We start from the raw sequence: 20,745 nt of genomic DNA, 5'->3' as shown, positions 1-20,745 counted from the left end.
GTGGTGGTGTACAGGAAGTAAAGAGCTGATGTACAGCACTGCAACAGCGAGACCAGAGAGGGAAAGGGAAAGAGAAGGATGGTGGTGTGCCTACCTCCGGGTCGGACTGCTCTGCCTGGCTGGCTGGTCGACAAAAGGCAATGACCACCGCCCTGGCACCACCACCAACACCTCGATGACATATTATTGCTTGTCGTGAGACAACACGGCGATTGCCCACCTGCGCTCAGCCCGGCGCCCGCAGCATGTCGGGCGAGGAACGTGGTCGCCTTGCATCATCGCCGCCACCACCAGCGTCATCATCATCCCGCGCGCGTGGGGCGCACAAACAACACATCTACCATATCGCGGCAGCCAGCGCCAACGACTCTTTGTCGTCGTCGTCGTCGTCGTCGTCGTCGCCGTCTACCACATCTCATTTCAGCAAGGCTTGCGGGCAAAAGGTCCATGTGATGAGAAGGGGAGCAGCATCCCCCACGCCGCGTCCGAGACTTTTCGTGGCAACCGAGGCTGAATTCTCCGGGAGCCGTCCCGCCAAGTCGAACACACAGTACTGGAGTGAAAGGCTATACTACTGTGACCTGCATACTAACGCTACGTACTACTACTAACGTACTGCGTGCGTATAAAAGGTCGCGAGGAACGAGTGAATCGGGCCTTGCGGGCGAAAGGAGAGAGAGCAACAGGAGGATTTAGCAGACCTAGATTATTATCCAGCCAGATGCCTGCCTGCCAGCCAGCCAGCCAGCCAAGCCTACCGCTACGTACGTTAGTACCTGACTAGGTGGGCGACTCGCCGCCCGTTCGCCAGGAGCTGTTGCCCCGGATCGGCCTGCCTTGCCGAACTTGCTACTGCTACTGCTACTAGTACTACTGCCCCAGTTATTTAGCAACACAACCTGGTACATCCCTGTCTCCGCTCTCCCTAGTCTTTTTTGCACCCACAAGCAAGACCGCGTCCAGACTATCCCATTGAGTGTGCGAAGACTGCCCTCAGGTTACGGTCTCCACAGAGAAGTATTATAGCGATATACATGGGTGTACCCAAGAGCAACGAGAAAACCCACCGATGATCATGTAGAAATTAGTAGCTAGCAGCTCAGCCTGGACTTCTGATACAGTAAGATCGACAAGTAAATTGAGGTACTGCTTTCTCTAACGATCTACCATTGGCTCGCATCCCTGCAAGTGACCTGAGGGCAGTCTTCGCACACTCAATGGGATACTGGAGCTTCGTCGACCGACGCTACTACCCTTGGCCTTTCACCCCCCTCCCCCCCCGGTCGTGGTTCCGTCTTGGCTGGCCGGGGGAAACAGGACTTTCATGAGGTTTTGACAGCTGAGAGAACGCGGGGGGCGCAGTATCGGGAAATTTTATTTAACCATATAGTCGGAGAAGATTGCGGGTGTTCTGCCCCCTGCCTCCTCCTCCTCCGCCGACTGACCTTGGTGGTTCATCTACACGACACCCTCCCCCCTGCGAGGGGCTTTTGGTGTTGGTGTCGTGTCGTTGTTTGTCTGCTGTTGCAGAGACGGGCGTCATTTCGACACATCGTCATCGGTTGCTCCTTCCCTTTTAAACACCCTTCTTCTACCTCTTGTTCTTCATACACAACACCCGGTTGTGCGCCTGCCGGACTAAAAGCAACGACACGCCCAGCTGCTCCCCCCCCCGACACACCTCGAGCAGATCACGACTGGCATCAATACCCTCCATCCATTTCCCCTCCCGGCAATGGGAACTGAATCCTGCACCTATAATTATATATTCCAGGTCACACAACTTTCCCTACGAGCGCAAAAGCATAGTCATCATCTCACCCTGGCGCCCAACATCCCATACGTCTCTCCGCCACGGCGCCGGAGCATGAGCAACACCTCGGGTGGCTCCATGCCCTCCCGGCACGCCGCCATGGCCGCCCCCGTCGTCGTCCACCTCGACTCGTTCCGCCCCGACCGCCCGCTCGCCGAGTCCATCGCTCTCGCCACACGCTCCGTCCACGCCCGGCTTAACAAGCTCATCGTCTCCCGCCTGCCCCTCGCCCTGCCCCCGCGCGCCTCCGACCCGGTCGCCTTCCTCACCGGCCTCCTGCACATTGCGCCCATCTACACCACCTTTGAGGAACAATGGAGCGCCATCCTCGACGCACCCCCTCCTCCTACTCCGCCGTCATCGTCGTCTCGGTCCTCCGCGGCGGATTCGCGAGACAACAGCCTCCCGGACGGATGCCATCCCGAGGTGGCGCCACTGCTCTACACGGGTGGTAGCCACCCACTGCCCAGAGAGCACGATGACGACGACGAAAAGGACGAGGCGTCGCCAAAGCTGCACAAGCCGCGGGCCTGTGGGCGGATGTACTCGATGCTGCAGCACCTGCACCTCCCCGGGCTGATGCGCTCTGAGCGGCTCCGCGCTGACATCCAGACTATGACGTCGTGGCCCGAGCACGTCGTCGAGGAACAGCTCCGGCAGGTCAGGAGCATGGGCTACCTCGCCGAGTTCGTCAGCCACATCAAGCGCGCCATCGCCAACAAGCCGCACGTGCTCGTCGCCTATGCCTATATCATGTTCATGGCGCTGTTCGCCGGCGGGCGGTTCATCAGGGCGTCGCTCGAGTCGGCGGGCGAGCCGTTCTGGGCCGTCGAGCCGTCTCCCGCGAGGCCGACGATGCGGGCCTCGGAAAGGCGCAAATGGGCAACAACAAAATCAACATCAGAGAGCAGAGCTCACGATCTGAAAGACGATTCGTACCGTGAGGAGGAGAAGGAGGAGGATACATCAGACAAGGCCCGCCCCACGTCGCGGCACAACAACATGCCCCTGCACTTCTTCCACTTCGACACACCCGTCGACGGCGAGGACTTGAAGCGCGAGTTCAAGCAGCGACTGGTGGACTCGGAGGAGATGCTCACGCCCCAGGAGAAGCGCGACATTGTGCAGGAGGCGGTGTGCATCTTTGAGAATGTCACGCTCGTGGTGCTACAGCTGGACTCGCTCTTCCCGGACCACGAGGGCAGTAGTAATGGTGGCGATGCTTCGTCCCGGCGAGAGAGCTCGCTGCATTCGCTCGCCAGCCTCCTCAGGGGCCCCTTGGCGAACCGCTTCCGCGACAGCGTCGTCGTCACCAAGGAGCGCAAAGAGCGGAGCTCGTCCAAGAGGTCCTCGGGCCACGAGGAGAGCAACTGCCCCATCGTTGCGAACCCAAAGCTGTCGGAAAAGTCGAGCGCGGCCTCCATGGATGGCACCGCCGCCGTGGTACCCCAGTCGCAACCGTCACCACCATCGTTGCCGCAGGACGACCACAACTGCGAGCACAACGCCTACAAACAACACCCCAATGTCATCAGTGACACTGCGGACGTGGAGCTGTGTCCCGCCTTTGCCAAGTCTATGAGATTCGACGGGACGCTCGAGCTGCCCGCGCGTAGCAGCCGCGACGATACGTCGCTCGCCCCGGCCGCCGAAGACCTCCCAGAGACGCTTAGGATGGCGTGTAAGCAGCTCTCCGAGTCCCGGATGGCGCACTGGGTCGTCGTCGTGGCGTTTGGGGTTATCTTCCTCGGCGCCATGGTGGCCAGCCAGCGGGCCGTCAAGGTTGAGATTCGGCCCTGAGGGACGGCGCATTTTGACACTTCGCCTTCTCCATGCCCCCTTTCCCCCGTTTTTCTTGCTACGAAACTACGGAGTGAGCGAGGGGTGATGTGAGCCATTCGTGATTAGAGTATAGCGAATGGGCCTGGAGTTTGGAATTTTGGCAGTGAAGCGTTTAGGTTACCTTGCACTTTTCTTTTAGAGAGTAAAGCGCGAGAAAAGGCATGAATTGAGCGTGCGTGGCGCTGGGACATTACGGGCATCTCATTCTTCAATGACGGATGGACGGACGGACATGACTAGACTGAGCAGACGCTTTCACCACCTAGACTACTACCACACCGTCATGCAATCATGCATTTCTACTCGATCATTGAACCGTCTTCGTGATTCATTACGTACGGCCGTCATATCTGTCTGACAGACAAGCCTCGTCAAAGAGCATCGTGAGTCAAATCGCTAGCTCCCCCCTCCCATATGCCGCGCTCAAGAAGCCATCCGCGCTGTCCCATGCCAAAAAAACACACAAAGTAGCTATATGGCCGCCATCACGTGTCCGTGAGCGACCGCATCAAATCCCCCATCAACATTCGTCCTCGTCCCAGTCGGCGGCGCCGACGTCGGCCCAGCCAGACAGGAACCTCTCGCCGCCAAACTCGCCCACGGTGCGGAGGTGGCGCGCGCGACCGTCGTCCTCCTGCCAGTTGCGCACGATGTAGTCGTCCGAGGCGGTGACGAGGGCCGCGCCCTGGGCGGCCCACGACACGGTGGTGACCTCCCGGCCGTGGCCGCGGACGAGCGGGGTCCCGCCGCGGAAGATGGGTAGTGGGGAGGAGGACGGGTGCGGACCAGAGGGCGTGAGGAAGGAGGACGAGGTGAAGGACTGCGAGGGCGTCGTGGCGGCGCCGGCGCTGAAGGAGGACGAGATAAGGGTGTCGCGGGGCATGTGCTCCCGCTGGGACCAGGTCGATCGCATGTACCGCTCGTCCGTGGGGAAGAGCACAGCGCAGTTATCGGAGCCTCCCACGGCGAGCAGCTCAGCCATGCCGTCGCGGGCTGGGCGGACGGCGCACTTGACGTAGAAGGAGGAGACGCGGAACATGTCGTGCTTGAAGCCGTAGAGGGGACCGAGGCCCTCGACGCCGGCGGGGCGACGACGATAGGCGTTGTCAAGGAGCTCGGGGGCGTGGCCGAGGATGAGATGGGCGGTGGAGTAGGCGTAGACGGTGCTGTCCTTGCAGACGGCGTAGAGACGGGAGGCGTCGCCGCCGAGGGCGAGTGATGTGATGCCATAGGAGCGCCAGGCGTGGTTGGCCGGCTGGGGCGTGGCCGCCAGTGGCGTCTCCTCAGCTTGCCGGCGGGGCCTGATGTAACGCGTGTCCCAGAGCTTGATGGAGGCATTGGCCTCGGAGGCGGTCAGGAGGAGGTGCTCGCGGCCGCCGGGTAGCCAGGCCATGGCGGTGACGGAAGCCGCCGACGTGGTGCCCTGAACGGTGCGCTCGTGGGCGTTGTCGATGGTGTTGACGGTTCGCGCGGCGAAGGGGTCGAGCCCCGTATCGCGGTCCTGAAAGACGCTGTTCGTTGAGAAGGACTGTGCCGGCAGTGACGAGCACCGTAGGTCCCAGATCTGCACGCGACCGGCCCTGTCCGACGAGGCGAGCACGGCGCCATTGTCCTTACCGGGCTGAAAGGAGATCTGGCGCAGCGAGTCCCAGTGGCCGCCGCCGAGCTCCACAGCGACCGTGCCAGTCGGTACGTCAACGATCCTGCCGGAGCGGTCGCCACACGCGGTTGCCAGGCGGGTGTCGTCGCTGGAGAAGTCGAGGTCCATGATGGCGTTGTCGTGGGCCTTGATGGTCGAGGCGAGCTTGTCCTCATCGGTGGATACCTTGGACGCCTTGAACATCCGGACATAGCCCTGTTCATCGCCGATGGCCGTAATAGCAGAGTTGTGGCAGCTCGCCAGGCTAAAGGGGATGCAGTTTCCCTGTCCGTCTATGGGTGTGCAGTGGTGGACGTCGGTGCTGTCGCTATAAAAGGCGGCTGTCTGAGTCCGCGGATCGCATGCTGGTGTGCTGAGCAGGTGGCGGCCATGGTGTGAGGCAAAGCCGTGCGCGCGATCGAGGAGCTGGGCCTCGAAGCCGCGATTGCGAAGTTTCCGAATAGGCTGCGGTTGGTACAAGTCCGGTAGCTGTTGCGCAAGGTCAGCAAATGAATATGCGCAGCTATGGGGAGAGAGTCCAACAGTGGAGGACTTTTCCTCTCCAGCGACAACATCTTGGCTGGGAGGGAGGAGCTTCTCGTGCGGGCTGGAGACGCCTCTGCGACTAGCTTTGAAAAACTGACTCTGTTGTGTGTTAGCGGCTGATTCAGAGTACATTGAGTACGTGTACAGTACCAGCGTGGCCTTGCGTCTCTCACTCAGAGGCAGACGCTCCTCGGACCACGCGCGCTGGAGCTCGGATGCTGCATATCGGGGTAGGTTCTCGGTATCAACACGCAGCAGGGCGGGTGGCTGCAGAGGGTCGGCAAAGGTAATGCCCCTTCTCCTTTTGATTTGCCGTCCTTCTTGACCGTGCCGCTTCCGCTTCTCCGAGTCTTGATCGTCCATGATACCAAGTCGCTCGGTGGGTGATGAAGGGCAGATGGGGTCCGAGCTGAGCAGTTCTCCGGATGGAGACACGGGCGACTGCAACTGGCTATTAACGGCGGCAGAATTCATAACTCCGAGCGCGGTGCGAGCCCCGGAGGTGTGGTAAAGCGAGCGCGGAGTAAAGAAGCGTCTGAATCGCCTCGGCGTGACGGAGGGAACGCGCCTCTCCTTGTGCTGCACCGACCGCGTGGGCGAGAGGTAAGGGTTGGCGGGTGACGAAGACGAGACCGCAGCCGTTGGGCTGGAGGGCGGTGGCGGAGGAGAAGAGGCATGATGGCGCTGCATCCTGTCCGTCGGTCGTCGGCAACGAGCAGACGGACCGGACGCAGAACGAAGAGAGACTTGGGGCGGTTGGAGCTTGAGCCGTGTGGCCACGGGGTCGTGGATGCGGACGCAGCTGGCAGACGGCGACTAGGCGTGTGCACGAGCGTTAAATCATGGAGAAGCAGGGCTCGCCATGGTGAGGGCAGGGCAAAGCAGGTGGTTTTAACAAGACGCCAGGGAAACTGGCATTCGACGTGGCCAGAATTTCCGGTGGTGAGCGAGGGCGATTCGAGGTTGAGGCTGGCTGGGGGTGGAGATGGGGCAAGTCGCCCTGGGGCATGTTGCGCCGATACGCGGTTCAGTCGTGTCGTTGACGCGGAGCGTGTAAATGGGTTTTGTCGCGTCTGACGAGCGGTGGCGCCCGATCTGTGCTAGGCCGACGTCACTGGGAGGGCTACAGCTAGCCCAGGTGGCCCGTTCGGCTTCCAGGGGCCGGGCGGGCCGCCCCACAGCGCCTGCCAGGTGCTGCCTGTAGGTGCTGCTCAGATGGATGCTGCCACTGCTCAGGTGTTGCAGTTGGGTCCCTATGGCGCTAAAAAAGAGTCAACCTGGACGTGTCGCCGCCAGGCTCCATCTTTCCATGTGGCTGAGGTGACTTCCATACGGTAGTCCCAGTTCGCACACCATGCAGAACCTGCTTCGCGAGAGACTGCTGAGGCGTTGGATGCTTCAACGTCTCTACGTTGAGAATGCCGCCGCCACAAGACATATTCCATGCTTCAAGGTGCTCTTATTGCCCGACATAGGGGCGGCAACTGAACATGAACGCGTACAGGTCTGGTGTCGTGACTCGTCCACCGCTCACACGACAGCTGACTGCACCAAGTAAGTTATAAGGTAGATAGGTACTGTGTTACAGCTGCGGCACAGTGGCCACGGCAGGCGCGCGGCAGCGCAGCGCAGCACGTGCGCATCAATCCATCCCCAAAAGAAAGTTCCAGCTCGCCAACCTGACTCGCTGGAATTCGCCTCGACAACACGTCTGTCCCTCTGACGCACATTCATCTCCCGCCCTGCTATTGGGTTCCTCTCCTTTACAATCCCCGCCTGCATTACCTACGAACATTAAAGGTAGTAGTCGACGAATTCGACGGCCAACCTGCCACCCAGAGGTCCTACTACTCGGTCTCTCGCCCTGTCACGCACCCCAACCCACCCCCGAACGTCGGCCCGCTGCCCACGAGCTACAGTAGTAGTAGAGTAGACGCACTCTGGTGGAGCGATGGTGTCATTGCCATCCCTGATTCAGAACACCATCCCGACAACAAGAGTCATCTCGCCGGCGGTTTTTCGTCTTGCGCCTCGACAACTTGAACGCTCGTACACCTCTCTCTGAATCCGTTGAGAGCAGTCGTAGCCTGTCGCCCTCATCGCCAGCCGTCACTGCTGCGAAACGCGCCGCAATGTGCCGCTTTCTGGTTCGTCGCAACCTGCCTCCGAAGTCGCTCTCTAGACATGGAATCTAACATGCATGTAACACTGGGCAGGTATACAAGGGCAGCGACGAGATCCTCCTCTCCAAGCTCATCCTCGACCCGACGCACTCGATCCTCAAGCAGTCCTTTGACTCTCGGCTGCGACTGGTGCGCTCAACACCACCGACCCTGCTTGATCGCTCTGCGAGGCGGCGCTGACCGTAATGCAGGATACACGTCGTGGCCAGAACAATGCCGACGGATTCGGCATCGGCTTCTACACCGACCCCAAGCTGGGATCCGCGCCCTGCCTTTTCACCTCGACTACTCCGGCCTGGAACTGCACCAACCTCCAGCGCATAGCCTCCAAGACGGCGTCACGCCTGATTTTCGGTCATGTCCGCGCCACGACCGAGGGCTCCCTCAGCGAAGATAACTGCCACCCATTCACCCACGGAAGCCTGATGTGGATGCACAATGGCGGCCTTGGTGGCTGGAAGCATATCAAGCGGAAGCTGGGCGCGCGCCTGGCGGACAAGTGGTACCTCGGAGTCAAAGGCGGCACCGACAGCGAATGGGCCTTTGCCCTCTTCCTCGACACCCTCGAGCGCCTTGGCCATGACCCGAGCGCGTGTCCCGAAAAGGGATTCGGGCCTACTGTCCTGCGCACGGCGGTAGAGCAGACGATAGCCCAAATAAACGCCTTGACGGACTCGATACCGCAAGATGTTCTGCAGAGCGAAGACGTCGACACTAGGAGCCTGCTCAACTTTGCGGTCACGGACGGTCACAGCATCATCTGCACGAGGTACATCAGCAGCTCGAGAGACGAAGCCGCCAGCCTGTACTATTCGTCAGGAACGCAATGGGTCACGCGAACAGGCGACCCAGATGATCGCCAGTATCAGATGGAGCGCAAGGACCGGGGCGCCGACATTGTTCTCGTTGCCAGCGAGCCCCTGACGTTTGAGCGAGGTAAGCCCGCCGGTGGCTAGCTACGTGCCGTCCCGTGACTGCTCCCAATGACTGCTGCTGACCTGACTATCACAGAGAACTGGGTCAACGTGCCGACAAATTCTATCCTAACAATCCACCGCCAGACCGTCATGGTCCACCCCATCCTGGACAAGTACTACGAGCGAGACCCGCACCATGTTCGCTCGAGCGCCTTTGTCCAGGCCAAGGGTCTCGTTTCCAACGAAAAGGCACCCAGCGGAAGCATCAGTCCGGCAAATGAGCCCCCACAGGCCAGCTTCGAGGGGTATCGGAAACTCGCTGCGCAGTCCCTCTGCTCGCGTAGCATCAGCCCCGACGTCGTCCGGCGTCCACTCACGCCCGCGTCATCGAGGGCCTCCGCCGTCTCTCGTTGACTCATTGTTGCGCTGGCGCACGCCCTGGGGGCCGGGTCTGTATTGCGAGGCTGGTCGTTGCTCGGGTTGACTTCTGGTGCATTAGATGAGCATGTGGTCGCACTTAGGGATGGATTTGAGCACGGTCTGGCGAGCTACGCCAAGTAAACCTCAAGCTAGTGGAAATTGTCACTGTTCTTGCCAGGGACACACTGGGAGCCTCACTGCGCCAGAAGTTTCCTATGAAGCTGGCGCATCGCACTGGACGCCTACGGGGTGGTGGTTCTTATACGGTCTACGTCATCTCCCAATAGAAGCCTCGCGCGGTCTGTGATGGCTTCACATGGCGCAAGCCTTGGTGTCCTACGTGCAAGCCGCGTGTTGCGCCTCTGCACCTTCAAGCTCGGTAGCGTGGCCATGAACATTTCCTCGCCTGTCGCCCCTGGGTTATAAACCTGCTGTGTTCGTCGCTCCTGGCGGTAGACAAACAGGACACCTTCAAACTCTTCTCTCCTCTTGTCTCTCGCCCTCGCAAATCCGAGGCGTACGGCCCCTCGCTCAAGACGACGTCTCCTGCTGCAGGAGAAGAGTCTAGACGCCTTTCACCAGAAAACCCCGTCCATACGCCACCAGCACTGCCCGGCCTTGCGGTTGTTGTGCTTCCTGTCCTCCACGGCTCTACGCGAGATCTGTCTACTCCAACCTCGTCTCCTCTGTCCGTTCAAGAGTGACCGTTCTTCCGGTACCCTTGCCACGGAGTTCTTCGTCTCCCTCGGAGACGCCCGGCTGATCGTTAACCAGCTAGTCTAACACAGCAAGAGCTGGCATACTACAAGTTTGCCCCCCAGAGCCCCAGGTCTCGCTCGTCATGCCCTGCTTCCTGTACTGGTTCACGTTCGAGCGCTGCTACCACAGCTCCCTGCTCAAGGCCCACTGCACCGACACGCCGTGCACGCACAGCCCGAGCGAGAGGCGCATAAGCGACAGCCAGCTCAAGGTGACCTTTCACGGCAAGTGTGAGCGCTGCGTGGAGCGCGACGCCGACGCCGAGCAGGCCGCGCGCGACGCCTACTACCGCGGCAAGAGGGAGGCCGCGGCCGCCCGCTGGGCTGCTGCTGCTACTGCTGCTGTTGTTGTTGAGGATGATGGTGGTGATGATGATGATGAGCACCGGCACCGGCACCGGCACGAGGCCCCTCCGGCCATGCTCATGGACGTTCTCGGCTTCAGGGAGTCGTTTGAGAGGTACGAGCGCATGCAGAAGCGCAATGCCATGGTCACCGAGATCAGGCTGGCGAGGGACTGGGCGGGGAACTACGCCCTGGGGGCATATTTCCTGCTGTACGGGCTCGACAGGATGCGCCTCGCGCACGAGGACCATGTCGCCGCGCGGGCGCACGACCGGGCGCTCATGCAGGAAGTGCTGGACGCCGCGGAGGAGAGGCAGCGGCAGCGACAGCAGCGGCGCGCGCTCGACGACGACGACGAGGTGGGCGGTTCAGACCAACGAAGCTCGGACGAGCACCACGACGACGACGACGACGACGACGACGACGACGAATACGACGACGAGACGCTGGCCGAGGAGATTCTACAGATGCGGGAGCGGCTCGACGAGTGGGACGCCGACGACAGAGGGTGGGTGAGCAGGCAGGCCATCACCGAGACGTGGTACGACCACCAGCGCTTCGTCATGACGATGCTGCGCGACACCACGCCCTTTTGGGTCACCGTCGTGGTCGACGCGACGCGCACGCGCGAGGAGCTGATCGCAGCGCACGAGTGGTGGAACGAGACGCGCCGGCGGCTCAGCTTCTGCAGCGTCGAGTACGGCTACCTGCTGACGAGCAGCGCGCCCGAGGTCAACCGCAGCAGCGGCAACGGCACGGCCATGACGGACGTGCTGCTGCAACAGACGGGGCTTTTGTGATGCGGCGCTCTCTCATATCACGGATCTCTGGAGCCTAGACCAGACGGACTAAGCACTCAGCTCTGTCTACCTAAAGGGCGATGGGTTGATTGCCTGGGCTTCATCCACATTCACTGGAAAGGGACCGAAAAGGGGTGCGGAGGAAAATAAAGGTATTCAATAGATTGGACGAAAGAGGGTGAGGTATAGATTATAGGTCCGACCACGCGGTGAGACTCTTCCATCTGAACGAGTGGTCCTCCTACTTTACCCCTATCCCAGTCCGGTTGTTCCCCAACTCTAGTGACGCCAACACCGCATCCTCGACATCCTCAAGCGGAACTTCAATCTGCTCACCCTCGTCTTCATGTTCAAGATGCATATCGCTCATCTCTTCGCAAATTGCACTCGCCGACCCTCCCCCCTCCTCGTGCTGCGGCAGCGGCGCGCTCGGTCCAACCACGCAGACCTCGGTTCCCTGCCCTCGCCGACGCAGCTCGCGACTCTTGCTCCCGCAAAGAATATCCAAGAAGCGACACCATTGCTTGAACGTAACTGAATGCGTCGTTGTGTGTGTCCCTCCCGGGCCCCTTTTCACGGTGAGCTCAACCGTCCAGGCCTGCGAGTGCCACCTCGCATGCGAGTCCCATGACGAGTAGTACCTTTTCTCGTCCTTTTCAGACACCTGGTCGAATGGTGGACTGGCCGGAACCGTTGGTCGACGTCTCCTTACCCGGACCGGCTCATCGGGGTTGTCCACTGCCGTCTCCGATGATGATGATGATGATGATGATGACGACGACGACGCCGTGTCCATCTTTGAAAGCGTAGCCTCGGGTTCAAGTTCCGGTTCGTCATCCGCCAGTACCGTCTCCCTCCACCTTTCAGGAGTTACCGGAGAAAAGAGCCCCGGGTCTTTGAGATTTGGACGTGGCGAGCTGGGCAATTTCGGCGCAACCTTGGGCAACTGCAATGCAACGGTCATGTTCGGGTCCCCGCTCGTCGATGCTGCGAAGTAAATGCACCCAAAGAGGATGGCATCGAATGGATGTCTTACTTCGTTCAGCACCAGCCAGTTCAACAACAACAGGTTGCGCACCGCAGTGGCTAGGCCTTCCTTGCAGGCGTGATAGAAGAGGCGTCCGAGACTCAACATGTTCACTGCGGTCTGCGGATTGAACCTGCTCTCCCCCACAATCAGGTAGTCCTCGATGGCGTCCACGAGGAGCTCCTCTTTAGATCCTTTGGGCGCAGGCTCGAGGATCCAGTTGCCAACCAGCCCTCGCATTCTCTTCCCGGAGCCACTACCTGCCTCGACGAGGTTGAGAGCCAGTTGCAGCAGGCGCTGCTCGCTGAGACGTCCAACCATCTCTTCCGGGAGCCGCGGGCCAAGCCTGAGATTTCGCTCGCCATCACGAGCCACCAGCTCCAAATAGTGACCCAGGTTCTTCTCCACCAGGCGCACCGCAACGGCCCATGGGAAGTGCAGGTCTCCGGCTGCATGACCGCCGCAAAGGAAATCGCGTACGGACTGGTGCATCAGCTGCACGACTGAGCAGGCCTTGTACTGCGTGGTCCGTGACTCGTCTACCGACAAACCTGGCGTGTATACCTCGACAAAGGGCCCGCACATGGTATATATCTTCCTCCAAAGCTCGTCGTACGTAGTGATGAGCATTTGTCTCTGCCACACCCCGTCCAGGTTTTCTGATCGAAATTCATCCTTGAGCAGCGCCAGCGCTTCCCACAGGTTCTCGAGCGTCACGTCGCCGAGATTTCCTGCAGCGCCTATCCACATCAGCGCTCTGCGAATGTCCTGGATCATCTCCGCAGACTTTCCTTTAATCAGCGTGGCGAGGATTTGACGGTACAACTCTTGCAATTCCTTTGGGATCTCATTGACGAGCGACTCCATGTCGTCCAGGGTTGCGCCGCCGAACTCCTGCGAAGCTTGGTTGAGCCTGTCCAAGACAAGCTTGACCCATAGAATTGAGCCCTGTGCCTTGGTCAAGAGCGTCTTGCGGATACGTTCGATGGCCTCCTGTTCGCGAGCCTGGCTCATGGCAATAGAGCCAAACCGGGACTTGCGCATTCGTACAGCCGAACGAGGGCCGAGCGAGGCAGGTTTGTCGAAGTCGAGCGAATGCAGGGATTTCCTGAGCGAATCGACTCCAGCACTAATGATACGTTGAATGTCTGCTTCGTTCTGACGCTCCAGGTCCAGGACAGGCACATTGTAGACCCGGCGCTCGATGTCAATGTGAGGCCTACTGAGGACGATGAAACTTGCATTCGACCCTGGCCTGCCTTGCACAATCTCCACAAGGGAATCTAGAATGGTGGCATCCTCCGCTTCGTCCATGGCATCGATGACACAGATGACATGGAGCGGCCCACAGCAGATTCGCTGGAATATGTCTGCGAGTGTCTCGTATGACCATCCGTTCGGGCTCATGGGGCCCTGGCGGCGATAAGCGTCGAGGAAATACTCCGAAAATAGCGACAGGTTCTGCTCGAGAAATTGGTGCAGCACCGATCTCAGAAACGATAGATGCCGTATATAGTGGGCACCCCTCCGGCCGTGGTAGAACCAGTCGCCGACGAGGGTACGGCCTGGATTCGAACCGAGTAGCATTTTCTGGATGGACTTTGCCAGTACCGATTTACCACTCCCTGGCTTGCCCCTGATCCAAAGCAGCCCGTTGCGCCTAGATGCAAAGTCTCTAAAGACGGGATGTTTCCAAATCCACTCGGTCGTGCCCGACGCGGCGGGTGCGATTTGGGACTTGCGGACATTGAATTCGTCGAACCTTAGGGTAGCGCGGCATTCTGCCGGGTTCCAAAAGTTATCATTTGCAATGCATCAGGAATAGAATATGCTCACCATTCGCTTCTGTAGAGTCGGTCACGATCGCGACGTCGATGCCGCCTGGCGCTTTGGCCATATCAGAGGCACCACAAAATAGCAGCTTGAGATCGACGCCCTTCGTGTTAAGGCGATTCAGTAGGATCATCAAGGCAATACTATCAACCTCAGAAAGAGCATCGATGCCATCGATTGCCACCAGAATGCCCTGCTCGCAAGTTGCAAGAAGGAATTCCATGACCTCCACGAGGTCCCACGTGCCCGGCATCCCCTCCTGGACCATATGTTGTCGAAACATCGCCGCCCGGTCATCATTCAATGAGTTGCAAAACCCTTGCAGCATCGCAAATTTATTGGACGATTGGTTGCACAACTGATAAAACAAAGCCGGAAGGATGGTGTCATATGTTGACGTTTTTCCTGGGATCTGGTTCGTACGCTTCAGGTGCTCCTCGACCAGCACCTGCAGGCGGAAGCCCCCTGGCCTATCCAGGACCCAGTAACAATTGATATAGAGTGTAGTATATCCCTCGAGACGATATACTGAGAGACGTTTACTTAGTCTCTCCGCCAGCGGAAACGTGTGGTCAAACTTGACGGTCCGCGAGCTCATGGTGGCCGAGGTGAGGCAGATGAGCCATCGAGACTGGCTCTGCAGCCAGTCTTCGAAGGATCGGCAGTGAATGAAACTGAAGAGATCGACCGAGTCTGTCGAGTCTGTGTTTACAATTTCGTCTTGGCTGAACGGCACGCAAACTTGGGGAGCCATCAGTTGCTTGAATCGGATCCCGGCCTGCTCAACCCCTGATTACTGTCAACATTATTCCACGCAGCAAAGGGGCCTCAGTGGACTCACAACCGAGACCTTCATTGCACCTAATCCCTGTCAGTTTGGTGGCGCAGGTTTTCATCTTCTGAATTATCGTCGGAGAAGCGCAGTAACTGCTTGTCAAAGCCTCGATCTCGCCCAGTCGATCAGATGCTTCGAGGCCGACGCCCTGCAGGCCGTTTGTGACGTTGAACCGGAAATATGCACAACTATTCACCAAATGTGGATGCTCCCGCTCGAAAGTCTGTGCCACAGACTCGGCACTCGTGGCAATCGCTCGTAGCGCCGTAGCTACGTCTTGTAGATCGGGACCAAACGGCTTGCGCGACGGCGTACCGGTCCCTATGGATACGAGGCAGTGCAAGTGATCCTCCAGCTTCCATGCACTGCTTGTGTTGCCGTCACCATAGACACACGACGCCTCCGCCCAGAGCTGGTGTATTGGGTTGTTGGCGCCGGTTCCGCCGTCGGCGAAGGACTTGCCGTCGATGACACAGGGGTCAAAGAATGAGGTCGCTGCCGACGTCGCACGTGCAGCTTCCCAGATCTTGGCACGATCGAGCATCGAGGTGCCCCAAGTCGGAGAGTAGTAGCTCGTCAGGTTGACAATGTCGGAGATTTCCTGCCTCATGGTCGAGACAAAGCTGTCAAGGTTTAGTGTCGGACCGTTGTGCAAAATGAGAGAGGGGGCACCGTACACCTTGCACCGAGGCTTCCCGTCTGCTTCTTTGAGAAGCTCGTCCTCCGGGAAATCGAGTCGTCCAAGGATCGCTTTGACCCCATCTTCGAGCGCTGCGTGGTCAAAGCGGCCTTGGAGCTGGCCCTTCCAGTTGAGCCTGTGTCGGCGCTTGGTGAATACGGACGAGGACAGTTCCTCATATTCGCGGATGCATTGCGCGACCGTCATTCGGAGTCTTCCCAGCATGATAGCGATCAAACCCCCCGTGGACGTCCCGCATATCATGTCGAAATAGTCGCACGGCTTCGGCGGCTTCTCAGGATCGATCTGCTCCATCAGCCTCTGCAGAATGTGCAATGACGACAGCCCGCGAACGCCGCCGCCATCGAGACACAGCAGATTAAGTCGGCCTCCATCGCGGACGGCGCCATCGTCTACCTGTCGCATCGGCCGCTGTACCATGCTGTTCGGCCAGGGGCTGCATCTGCCGGGTGATCATGAGTGATTGAGCCGGAGTCGAAAGCCGTGGCAGGTGTCGTCAACGGCGCTTCCGACCGCGGTCGCACAAATACGTGACGGTCATGAAGGGCCATCCCATGCAGGGAATCTTCAGCTGGGCGGCCTAGCAGACTTGAGGGCATTTCATTGCCTCATTATGCACAACTCCACGTGACACGACGTCCTGGCAGTGCATGAAATGGAAATGGCAACTGCGCAGGCTCTACTGGCCAATCGCGCGACACGGAGCGATCTACGAGGCTACTTGAGTAAGATGAGCCTCTTGAAATGGCAAGAGCTGAGGTCACTGGCTCAGCAATCACCTCACCAAGATGGTCGCTCCGTATAGCGCCGTGGCATCTTTGGTGAGCGTCAACAGGGCCGCGCCTCTGCCTTGGTTCCTGCCTCAGCGGTGTCAGCGCTGGACCGTCTCTCTCGCTCGAGCGGTCTTAATTCCATGTCGCTGCAGGGGATAGCTGACGGCAGAAGGCAGCTCACTATAGGTTACTTCGTGAGTCGTATCTAGCTATGGCGTCAATGGTGCGTCCGGTGAGAACTCAGTCAACAAAGCCGGTTGGAACACCATAGCTTCCTCTCAAGCACAAATTACTCACCTTGCTCTTCGATAACAAGCAAGACTACATTCCGTCGTACAATCCCTCGTTCCATTAAATGGACGACGTACAGCCGCACATGTATCTATACTTGCGTATGGTTGACTGTCCTGGACATGCCACCTAGGTGTCAAACGTACTGACCGATAGACTCGCAACCAGGCTCTTACTTCGGCTTGTTTTGTAGAAGAGTAGATGGTATACGTTGGAATCTCACGCAACTACCCTCCCGAAAAAAACATCCGGCTCCGGCACCAGACAGCACTGCGACGTATGTAAGTGCGAGAACTGCTGGATGGCTGATGGCGACTCACCCGTGGCGTTACTGACGCCATCGTTGATCTATACTGATGCATTAATGCATACCAGTTATTATGCCACTAAAATCATCACATCGAGCTTCCAATAGCCAATACGAGATGGCGTGTGCAAGCGGCCGCCGCGCAAGTCACCCAGATATCAATATGACAAGTGCCAGGACATTCGAAGAAGCACATTTGATGCTCTAGTGGGACACGAAACTATGTATAGAGGTCATTATTGATCCGGAAAAGCACATGAACGCGAATAGTGGAAGCAAAGATGCAAAGAAACGCAACAAATCATCTTTCGAGCTCCCAAACCCCCATGGACGGCCGCGAAGCCATCGCCAAGAACGAATTGTTTCTTTTCGGACCAACTCAACACGCCTACCCGGTAGCCGGCCAGGTCCAAACAACAGGTCGACAGCTCCGCACAACTCAAGTTGACACTATTATATAGCAACGGCGCGAGTCTGAGAACATAATGGTTCTATCGGAGAAGCTACTAGCAGCCGTGTATAGGCAACACGAGCACAATGTAGACGGACTTCGCCATTCCCAGTAGCAGGTACCAAGACGATGCATCGTGCCAAGATGGGTACTTGACGTCCACGACGGTATCCATCCAAGCCCTTTCGTATAAGATGATTCCGACAACTACGTGTCAGCGCAGTGGGAGAAAGCTCTGAGCTAGACTATCAGAGCGGGCTTCAGCATCGCCCGTGGATCATCAATCTATAAGTCCCGACCACTGAAGAGGGTAAACGAGGGCCATGCCCTGTGGAATTCTGACACCACATAAGCAATATCGTTGCGGTCATCACCTTTAACACACCATGTGCATTTAGCTCCCGAATCGACTTACAAACTAATCTACGTAGGCGTAGCGAGGCGTCATACGACCAGGCAGGGCACCCGTTCATAGTCAAGCTCGCCCTCTACCACTTTACCACTGCTCTACCGCGCTCGAGGTCGACCAGCGACCCAACACCGCAGCTCAGAGACTAAGCAACACACCCGGCACTGGAGATGCCATTTCATCGAGCCATAGCACTGGCCTCCCGTCGTGCTCACCCCATCTGCTGCTTCGGTCCATGTTTCTCCCCCCGCCTTTCTACGCACACGTCTGTAGCATTTCGATCCCTACGCTACCGTCTCCAAACGTAGGTACTCACTTTTTGGAGAACCGCCCGGCTGGGCTCGTCCCCGATGACACGGTACGACATGAAGCGCCAAGACTTGCGGGGGAAGGGACGAGCGAGCAGAGCAGCAGACGACTGGAGAGACACGCCTGAACCCCTTGAGTCCGTAGACGTGTCTATCCGTTTGTCAGAACCGGCAACTCTTACTCGCCGATGAACTAGATGGTCTCGTCTCTCGTGGAGAAGGTGACACACACACCCCCTCCCCCCAAACCCATCCGGCGAGGGTCCGAAGCTGGAGATGGCGTCCAACGGCCTCTCGCCTTTCCTCGGGTCATCGTCGTCGTCGTCGTCGTCGTCTGGCGCCTTGTTAGCTCAGAGCCAGGACGAACCCCGATGCCACGGCGGGAAGTGCGTGCGATGGACCGCTAGCCGGGCGCCATGTCACGGCAGAGACTGCACAATACCACGGCGACCACTAATGGCTATTACGTGCCTGGGGCGGACCGCGCGGAGATGGCGGACACGCCGTCGCCGATTTTTTTCTCCAATTGTCGTTGCGTTTCTCCAAGTTGGTTCACTACTGTTGGGGAGAGAGAGAGAGGGGACCATTTGAGATCCAACGTGACGAGAGAGCGCGCGTCGTTCCGGGTCTGGGGTTTGAAGCTAGCGAGAGAACGATGCTCCGTGACCACGTCAACTGCAAACCATGTTAGCCCGAAGACCCATCAAGCCTCCAGAGTTGGCGGCGTCGGCAATTGAACGGATTTGCAACACAGAGCTGCCTACGCGGCAAACTATTGACGCCGAGCAAACACGCAGTTCCGTCGTTGGCACTCGGTGATTGTGGTTGAGGCGGCCGGCCACGGATGGCTACGTTGCCGCTGGCTCCTTCGCAGAGCCCTAGCAAAACATCTGCAGGCCCGTGATGTACCTGCACTCAACGCCATCAGGAGTCTGAGGCCACGAGTGTAACAGACGAGCTGATGGTATGAAGTATGAAGTAAGACATGCTGACACCGGAGCATCACGTGGGTAGGAGACATTGCGGCGCGATACGCGCCCGCGCCCCTATCACAGCAAGTCAGCGTCTTGTGCTCTGTCTGTACTCACCTTGATGAACCGTGACGGATGCTCCCACCGCATTAGGCATGCTACTCCAGCCATCGGTGGCTGGTCTGGGGTACATGCTCAGCTCCTCGAAGCCACGACCCAATACGGCTGCTTCCAAAGGCCCCTGTCCCTGTTTTGAGACCTACAGTAGACCATCACCCTCCACTTGGGAATCGGCTGTCACAGTGAGGAACCATGAGGACCGGGGGACGGTGTAGTGACGTGACTTCTACAGCCGCCCCGAGTGCGGAAAGGATGCTCGGATCGGGGCGGCGGGTGTGATGTCGACGGGAACCGACTTTCGGACGACAACGCTCCAGCCGAGTATGGGAGCCTGCAAGACGACTCGTGATAATTTTTTTCTCCGTCGTCCTGGTCCGTGCAGCAAGCAACGTTGAGGGTGCAGCAGCCGCTTGTGCCGAGCCGGTCGTTCGGTACGAGCATGTCCGAGCCTTGTTCAAGCTGGCAGGCCATTCCCGTCTGCGACAGCAGTTCAGGCCCGGTTCCATCGACTGAGGCGGTCTGCAACTCTGCAGCGAGCAAAACCACTGGCGGGAAATGTCGCCATTGCCTCGCCCAGCACCGTAGCGGTGCAACTCCACCATCCCATGTCACATTGTGTCGACGGTCCGACTAGAAGGTCTGTGACAACTTTATGCCACACGCCCACCTCGCGCCCGCGGCTTCACGGGTGCAATGAAAATGCTACGAAGTAACATATGGCGAAGTTGTTTCTCAATTACGTTGTATCGTGACTCGAACAGGGGCCTCGGTGGCATGCCCAGTTCTGGACTCGTGCTTGCTCGGCTAGGTTGATTGATGGGCGGGACTTTACCCGACGGGGGCTGCCTCTTAGACTAAGCGGCCATCTCATCGGGTCTGGGACAGACTTAGACGGCAGAATCACGAGTTTGACAAAAGGTCCTTACAGCACGCGATAGGCCGCTCTCCGGGTTCCATGCGGGCCACACATCGGCATGTAGTCACCAGCGTTCCGATAAGCGCGTGCGTACGGGGGACCCCGTTAGCTCTGGGCAAGTGTATACGTACATATGCACCCGAGCCAGGCCCGCCATTCCTGCGCAATGGCCCGCAGGTAATGCGGATGCTTGCCTTTGTCGAAGGCTTGGCTGTCCAGGTTCTCGGGATGCTGCCCCATCCTGGGCCGGAGCATACAGAATCACAGATCCCAGCGGGTAGAAAGGCCCCACGGACCCAACCACGGGGCCTTGGCCACACTCAAGGCAATCGCCAGGCGGCCCGAGGATGTGGATTGGGGGGCGCTGAGGCCCACCGCTTTGTGCGCAAACTGGCGTGTGAGTTGCTGAGTGAGAGTGTGTACGAACCGCCTTACCCGACTAATATGACGTATCGCGGCCTTGTGAGGTGACGGGATAGGGTTCTGTATCCCATGCCGGGCTTTGTTGAGGCTGTTGGCAGCCATGATTCTCAAAAGGGCC

At 58.7% G+C, this 20,745-nt stretch overlaps 5 protein-coding genes across 5 annotated transcripts; 3 read left to right on the top strand and 2 right to left on the bottom strand.

The window, feature by feature from the left end:
- Positions 1-1,484: 1,484 nt before the first annotated feature.
- JDV02_004957 (uncharacterized protein) lies at positions 1,485-3,816 on the top strand. Its single transcript, XM_047986203.1, has one exon. It carries the CDS (start codon positions 1,736-1,738, stop codon positions 3,611-3,613), a length of 1,878 nt encoding a protein of 625 aa, XP_047842183.1. The 5' UTR covers positions 1,485-1,735; the 3' UTR covers positions 3,614-3,816.
- Positions 3,817-3,911: 95 nt separating this feature from the next.
- On the bottom strand, positions 3,912-6,803 carry JDV02_004956 (uncharacterized protein). Its single transcript, XM_047986202.1, has 3 exons — positions 5,991-6,803; positions 5,838-5,939; positions 3,912-5,783 (listed from the first exon to the last, which is right to left on the bottom strand). Exons 1-3 carry the CDS (start codon positions 6,528-6,530, stop codon positions 4,176-4,178), a joined length of 2,250 nt encoding a protein of 749 aa, XP_047842182.1. The 5' UTR covers positions 6,531-6,803; the 3' UTR covers positions 3,912-4,175.
- A 746-nt stretch (positions 6,804-7,549) lies between these two features.
- Positions 7,550-9,974, top strand: DUG3 (glutamine amidotransferase subunit). The gene is made up of 4 exons (XM_047986201.1): positions 7,550-7,987; positions 8,057-8,152; positions 8,215-8,959; positions 9,035-9,974. The coding sequence occupies exons 1-4, from the start codon at positions 7,973-7,975 to the stop codon at positions 9,352-9,354; spliced, it is 1,176 nt and encodes a 391-aa protein (XP_047842181.1). The 5' UTR covers positions 7,550-7,972; the 3' UTR covers positions 9,355-9,974.
- Positions 9,963-12,140, top strand: JDV02_004954 (uncharacterized protein). The gene has a single exon (XM_047986200.1). It carries the CDS (start codon positions 10,202-10,204, stop codon positions 11,261-11,263), a length of 1,062 nt encoding a protein of 353 aa, XP_047842180.1. The 5' UTR covers positions 9,963-10,201; the 3' UTR covers positions 11,264-12,140.
- On the bottom strand, positions 11,401-16,207 carry JDV02_004953 (uncharacterized protein). Its single transcript, XM_047986199.1, has 4 exons — positions 15,636-16,207; positions 14,965-15,581; positions 14,127-14,912; positions 11,401-14,071 (listed from the first exon to the last, which is right to left on the bottom strand). The coding sequence occupies exons 1-4, from the start codon at positions 16,076-16,078 to the stop codon at positions 11,505-11,507; spliced, it is 4,413 nt and encodes a 1,470-aa protein (XP_047842179.1). The 5' UTR covers positions 16,079-16,207; the 3' UTR covers positions 11,401-11,504.
- Between the last annotated feature and the right edge of the window lie 4,538 nt (positions 16,208-20,745).

Source organism: Purpureocillium takamizusanense, chromosome 4 (assembly GCF_022605165.1).
Source record: "Purpureocillium takamizusanense chromosome 4, complete sequence".
NCBI classification, from domain to species: domain Eukaryota; kingdom Fungi; phylum Ascomycota; class Sordariomycetes; order Hypocreales; family Ophiocordycipitaceae; genus Purpureocillium; species Purpureocillium takamizusanense.
This window is presented reverse-complemented; position numbering and strand designations above follow the sequence as displayed.

Coding starts and splice junctions, on each gene's coding strand:
- JDV02_004957 (XM_047986203.1), top strand. CDS start 1,736: ATGGGAACTGAATCCTGCACCTATAATTATATATTCCAGGTCACACAA.
- JDV02_004956 (XM_047986202.1), bottom strand. CDS start 6,530: ATGCAGCGCCATCATGCCTCTTCTCCTCCGCCACCGCCCTCCAGCCCA. Junction 5,940..5,990: donor AGAGACGCAAGGCCACGCTG/GTACTGTACACG, acceptor AACACACAACAG/AGTCAGTTTTTCAAAGCTAG. Junction 5,784..5,837: donor GAGAGGAAAAGTCCTCCACT/GTTGGACTCTCT, acceptor CTTGCGCAACAG/CTACCGGACTTGTACCAACC.
- DUG3 (XM_047986201.1), top strand. Junction 8,153..8,214: donor TTGACTCTCGGCTGCGACTG/GTGCGCTCAACA, acceptor ACCGTAATGCAG/GATACACGTCGTGGCCAGAA. Junction 8,960..9,034: donor GCCCCTGACGTTTGAGCGAG/GTAAGCCCGCCG, acceptor TGACTATCACAG/AGAACTGGGTCAACGTGCCG.
- JDV02_004954 (XM_047986200.1), top strand. CDS start 10,202: ATGCCCTGCTTCCTGTACTGGTTCACGTTCGAGCGCTGCTACCACAGC.
- JDV02_004953 (XM_047986199.1), bottom strand. CDS start 16,078: ATGGTACAGCGGCCGATGCGACAGGTAGACGATGGCGCCGTCCGCGAT. Junction 15,582..15,635: donor GGGAAGCCTCGGTGCAAGGT/GTACGGTGCCCC, acceptor AAACCTTGACAG/CTTTGTCTCGACCATGAGGC. Junction 14,913..14,964: donor GTGCAATGAAGGTCTCGGTT/GTGAGTCCACTG, acceptor GACAGTAATCAG/GGGTTGAGCAGGCCGGGATC.